Source organism: Papaver somniferum, unplaced genomic scaffold (assembly GCF_003573695.1).
Source record: "Papaver somniferum cultivar HN1 unplaced genomic scaffold, ASM357369v1 unplaced-scaffold_47, whole genome shotgun sequence".
In the NCBI taxonomy this organism is placed as follows: domain Eukaryota; kingdom Viridiplantae; phylum Streptophyta; class Magnoliopsida; order Ranunculales; family Papaveraceae; genus Papaver; species Papaver somniferum.
In genome coordinates, this window is record NW_020647304.1 from 1 (window position 1) to 6,315 (window position 6,315).

General features: G+C 38.4%; 1 protein-coding gene across 1 annotated transcript; it reads right to left on the reverse strand.

The window, feature by feature from the left end:
• Positions 1-59: 59 nt before the first annotated feature.
• Positions 60-1,261, reverse strand: LOC113342801 (uncharacterized mitochondrial protein AtMg00810-like; the record flags this gene model as incomplete). Its single annotated transcript, XM_026587222.1, has 1 exon — positions 60-1,261. A coding segment is annotated over exon 1 (1,202 nt), but the record flags the coding sequence as incomplete, so codon positions are not given.
• Between the last annotated feature and the right edge of the window lie 5,054 nt (positions 1,262-6,315).

Here is a 6,315-nt window from a genome sequence, read left to right on the forward strand (position 1 = left end):
AACATGGGATAGAGCACATGTTGAGTTTGGAAATTAAGAGCTTAAGGCGTGCAGAAGACAGCGCCTTAGTGAAAAGATCAGCAGGTTGCAGCTCAGAAGAAACAAAGGATAAGTTGATGATCCGTTTCTTGTACTGATGACGTACAAAATGACAGTCAATTTCAATGTGCTTTGTACGTTCATGGAAAACATCATTATGAGCAATGTGAATAGCAGCCTTGTTGTCACAGTACAATGGGGTTGGTTCTGACAGAGTAACTCCCATATCTTCTAGAAGCCATCGCAGCCAAACAATTTCTGAGGTTGAGTGTGCAAGAGCTCTATACTCTGCTTCAGCACTAGAGCGGGAAACTACGTTTTGCTTCTTGCTGCGCCAAGATATTAATGAACTGCCTAAAAATATGCAATAGCCTGTAGTTGAGCGTCTGTCTGTAATATCTCCTGCCCAATCTGAATCTGAATATGCACGAAGGCAGAGATCAGAAGTGGATGAAAACGTAACTCCTTGATACAATGTCCCTATGATATAACGTAAGACTCTGAGTACAGCTGCATAGTGAGTGGATCGCGGAGCTGCCATGAACTGACTAACTATATGCACTGCATGACTGATATCTGGTCGAGTAATAGTTAAGTAGTTTAGACTTCCCACAAGCTGACGGTACAAGGTAGGATTAGAAAGAAGTTTTCCATCAGAAGGACTAAGCTTGATGTTCAATTCAAGAGGTGTGGCTGCAGTTTTATTATCCGTCAATCCTGCACGTTGAAGAATGTCTGATGCATATTTTACTTGAGAGATGAAACAATCATCAGATGAGTGATCAACTTCTAAACCAAGAAAGTAACGTAAGGAGCCTAGATCCTTCATTTCAAAACATGAACTAAGATGTGTTTTAAGAGCATCAATGCCTTTCATGTCATCACCTATAATAACCATATCATCTACGTAGAGAAGTAGAATAACCATACCCCTTGTTGTTGAACGCGTAAACATGGCTGAATCATATGCACTTTGAGTGAACCCAAATCGTAGAACAACATTGGAAAAATTTTCAAACCAAGCACGAGGTGCTTGTTTGAGTCCATAGAGAGGTTTACGGAGCCTACATACTTGATTAGGTGAGTAAGACATTCCAGGTGGAGGTCGCATATACACTTCTTCTTGAATATCTCCATGAAGAAAGGCATTTTTCACATCCATTTGATGTAGATTCCATTTTCGAGCAACAGGAACAGCAAGAAGAGTACGAACTGTAGTCATACGGCAACATGGGCAAATGTTTCTTCATAGTCTATACCATACTCCTGAGTGTATCCTTGAGAAACTAGACGGGATTTGTATCTAACTATCTTGCCGTCTGAGTCAGTTTTAACTTTATATACCCATTTACTTCCAATTACAGACTTTCCTGGAGGTAGTACAACCATATCCCAAGTATGAGCTTCTTTGTGGGCAACTAATTCTTCATCCATAGAGTGTTGCCAGACTGGCAGTACAGATGCTTCCCTGTAAGAAGTTGGTGCATGCACAGATAAAATCGATGATAATGAGCAATGATAGTCTGCAAACCTGACTGGTGGTCGACGATTTCTTGTTGGTAAAGTAACATTCTCAGATATAGGATACCCTTCTGGAGAAGCTGCGTCAGGACTAACCATAGAGTGCTCTTGTATTGCTTCACTAGATTCAAGAAGAGTAACATCTGTGGAGGGAAGCTGAATGGATGTTGATGGAGAATTGGACTGAGGCATATCCTCAAAAGGATCTAGATAAGAGAATCGTTCTAGGTTGGTAGATTTACTAGTGGGAAGAGACCAAAAGGGTATATTCTCCCAGAATGTAACATGTCTGGAAACACGTAATCTTTGACTCTCTGGATCATAGCACCGATAACCTTTTTGTTCTATGCCATAGCCTAGGAATACACATATAGCATTCTTTTTGCTAAGTTTGGTTCTTTCTCTCTCAGTAAGAAGAACGAAGCAGGTAGACCCAAAAACACGAAGCTCAGAGTAATCTGGTTTCTTGTTGTATAACCGTTCATATGGAGACATTCCTTCTGTAACTATGGACGGAATACGATTTATGTTGTAGACTGCAGTCAGGACTGATTCACCCCAAAAGTTAGAAGGGACTGACGCTGACAAGAGTTGTGTTCTAGCTGTCTCTATGATATGGCGGTGTTTTCTCTCTGCAACACCATTTTGCTGTGGAGTTTCAGTGCAAGATAATTGGAGAAGGGTACCTTCTGTTGCAAGGAATTCTCTGAAAGGAGTTGATATATACTCTCCCCCTTGATCAGCTCTGAATGTTTTGATGGTTTTTCCGAATTAGGTCTTGATCATTCTAGAAAAGGTTGTGTAAATTTTTAAAAAATCTGATCTAGAACTGAAAAGATATATCCAGGTAAAACGGGAGAAATCATCAATGAAAGTAACATAATTTAGTGCTCTTCCCTTAGAGATAATAGGAGATTTTCCCCATACATCTGAGTGGATGAGATCAAAAGGTTTGACAGAATGAGTTATACTATTACTGAAAGGAAGAGCAGTTTGTTTTCCTAATTTGCATGAGATGCAATAAGGTTCTTTATCAACCTGAATAGTTCCTAACAATCCACTATTTATCATATGAGTGAGACGAGAGAAGGACACATGTCCTAACTTAGAATGCCATGACATAAAAGGAGACACATACTGAGAAAAGGAATTTGCAGTTGCGGCAAGCTCACTCTTTGACATCCTAGGAGAAATCAGTCTTTCGAGAAGATACAATCTTCCTACTCTACGGCCTATCCCAACAAGCTTCTCTGTCTTGGGATCCTGTATCACACATCCAGAATAGAAGAAGTGAATGTTAAATCCTTGATTACATAATTGTCCAATTGATATAAGGTTCATTCTTATTTTTGGAAAAAGCAACACATCAGATATATGTATCTTGTCAGAGATTTTAATCTGGCCAATATGACTGGTAGCCAGTTCAGATCCATCTGCAGTTTGGATTGTAGGTATAGTAATAAGACTTTTCTGCTCAAATATGCTAGAATCAAAATTCATATGGTTAGATGCACCTGAGTCAGGAAACCAACCATTTGAAAAGCTACTCGTGGAAGTAGATAGTGCAGATGCTGCTGTAGAGTTATTGTTACCCATTGAGAGTGCTTGCTTGAGCATCTCTTGTATGTCAGCTAGATTGTTTGGTGTGGATGCAGCTGCATAACTGGATGGTGATGCAGCTTCACAACTGGATGGTGCAGATGTGTATCCAGTTCCATTAAACTTTCTTCGTTCTCTCATATTTCTGGAAGTAGGGGATGTACAGTTTCCTACTTTATGCCCTGGTTCCTTGCAGTAGTTGCACTGGATTGGGAGGCTTGATCCTTGCTGGATTGTTTGTGTGTTTGAGCTTTGTGATCCACTTTGCACTGATGGCACAGTGCAGTTCTTGGCTAGGTGGCCTGGTTTCTTACAGTTGTAGCACTGGATTTGTGAGAAATCACGATGAGTTTTCTGAGAGTTGAGATGAGTGTTAAAGTTTGCACGTGAATTGACTGCAAACACTGCTGGTATGTATGATTTGATTCTTTTCCGAGTTTCTTCAGTGATGAGTTCTGACAATGCGGCTTCGACAGACGGAAGAGGTGATCGATGGAGGATTGAGTCTCTCACAGTCTCAAAGTCATCTCTTAATTCCATTAATAGATGAACTAATCGAGACTCTTCTCTGTAATTTTGCCATAACTCTATATCAGCTGTCCAGTTCGGTTCCATTAGTGTTAACTGGTTCCATATGATTGACATCTCGGAGTGAAAATCTGAGACAAATTGTTCCATCTGTTGTTTCATAGATCGAATATCCTGTTCTAACTTATAACGTTGAGCAAAGTTTATCTGGGTATACCTTTTTGAGAGAAACTCCCATGCATCTTTGGCAGTCTCAAAGCTTGTAAGTTGCATGCTTATAGATGTTACTACTGTGTTGCTTATCCAGGTTAATATTTTGTGATTATTGATCTCCCAGCTCTATGGAGTTTCTTCTCCTGTATCTTTTCCTTTGTCAGTGATAACAACTCCGTTTGCAGGCTTCTTAGCTTTGCCGTCAATATATTTCCACATGGCTTTTCCCTTGAGGAAACTTCTCATTAACAAAGACCAATGATTGTAGTTTGTTCCATCAAACTTCACAGTAATGGGTTCATAATCTTCACGTGACATGTTGGGCTGTGATGAAGAAGATATGACACTAGGGTTTTGAGTTTTATGATTCTGATACTGGTTACTGGTTATCGTTTGTTTGTTGCAGCGGAAACACGGTTTGATTTAGATCTTGACTGGCTCTGATACCATGACAGAATTTGTCATGGTATATTGGATTAAGATAAAAGGTACAAACGAATTATACATGTGCCTGGTCTTATATACAAGAACCAGAGATAAAACAGGAAGGAAATAACTTGGTGTACAAGCCAAGTAATGTACAAATATAACAACAAATATGGTACATCTGCATAACAGATTATGCATCTGCATAATATCTCGTAATAAGGAGGTCTATTCGGAGTCGATGAATTGTGAATATAAATGGATAGCAATATCAGGGATGCACTCAGTTACCTGTCTCCATAGCCTTATATCTAACTCAGATTAAAATATCTTCTTCCCAACTGAAGAAACTTAGTCTATAATCTAACTCAGTTAAAAATATTTTCTTCCCAACTAAAGAATAAAAATATTTTATTCCCAACTAAAGAAACTTCAAAGTTTCCTAATAATTATCGCTATTCTATACAGAGATTGTCCTGTATTTATAGTTTTGCGGGTCTTGAATATTCCAGGGTAAAATTTCTTGAGATAATCTGATGGGCATCAGGGGAATCCATTCTAGCATTGCCTAAAATAGGTCGAAATAGAGTTGTGCCCTAAGTACAAATTGTGTTTTCTATAAATATAAAACCCTAACTTATATTCAGACTTTAATCCTTATCGGATACTCTCCTCTCTCGCGCGAGATTATGAAGAGAGTTCAGCGAAGAAAAACTATGGTATGCATCTTTCCCCTCTGATTTCTAATTTTTTTTATATATGCGCATGTGTTGCTTGAGCGTTATAATAGATGATGACATACATATTCATGCTTCAGCTTGATTCTTCCTTATTTTGATAAGATATATTTTGATTAATTAACTAAAACTACATTTATTAGGTTTAACACAAGTAGTGTACTCCATGTTTATTTGGTATATCTATACGCAGAGCGGACCTGATTACAAGCGTCATCGTGCCATAACCAGACTGAAACTTGATGCCAATCCTTTCGAAATGAATGTTATGAGTGTCGTGTGCAACAACATAAAACAAAAACAGAAAAGGAAAAACAAAAGAAGTAGAGGTACTGGTGCTGGTTGCATTGGTATATCGAATAGCACTAGTAATTTTCATGATGATAGTGCCATTGTATGCGTGATACTAAGCAGACTACCAGTCAAGTCACTTGTACGATTCAATTGCGTATGTAAACGTTGGAGGTTACTCATCGAGGAGGACTCATACTTTATTGATTTACACCTTAACCAATCAAAAAAACGTCCGAAGCTCTTATTCATCGTCCCAATACCAAACGAAAATCCAAGACTGTGGCTTCATAGAAGGGCAACTCTACACAGATATGTTATTATAAAGCGGAGCTAGTGACAGTTGACTTAATGCTTGAAGGCAGAGGAGGAGAAGCATCAACAACATCCGTTGACTCAACAAGGGAGAAGAATTTTTCATCTGAGAACATAGGTTTTTTTGGCCCGGTAAATGGTGTGGTCTGTTATGGCCCTACAAAATGCTCTACTATTGGTATATACAATATCAGTACCCAAGAAGTATCACCATGGATTAAATCAAAGTTGCCAAGGAACTATGATGACGAAGAAAAAATCATAGAAAAAACACCTTACTATGAAATGGGATTTGATCCTGCCACAAAGAAACACAAAGTTATATGTATATGGCGCATAAGTATATATGATTTCGAAACGTCCGGTTTTGAATATGATTCCGTGTGTGAAGTTTTAACCGTAGGAGACATCACATGGAGAAGGATTGAGCTCCCACCATTTGAGCTTGACAATGAATGTTACCAACGTTAGGAATAAATCATGTACAACTCAAATGACTAATTTAATCAGTTCAGAAATAAATTTGCGCAAATACTCTTTCAACCTTTTTTTCTTGATTTAATCGAAATCCTTGTTTCTTTTTGATTCAATCGAGATCCATTAATTACAACTTCGGTATTCGGATTTCGGCAATGTTTTTTTTTTT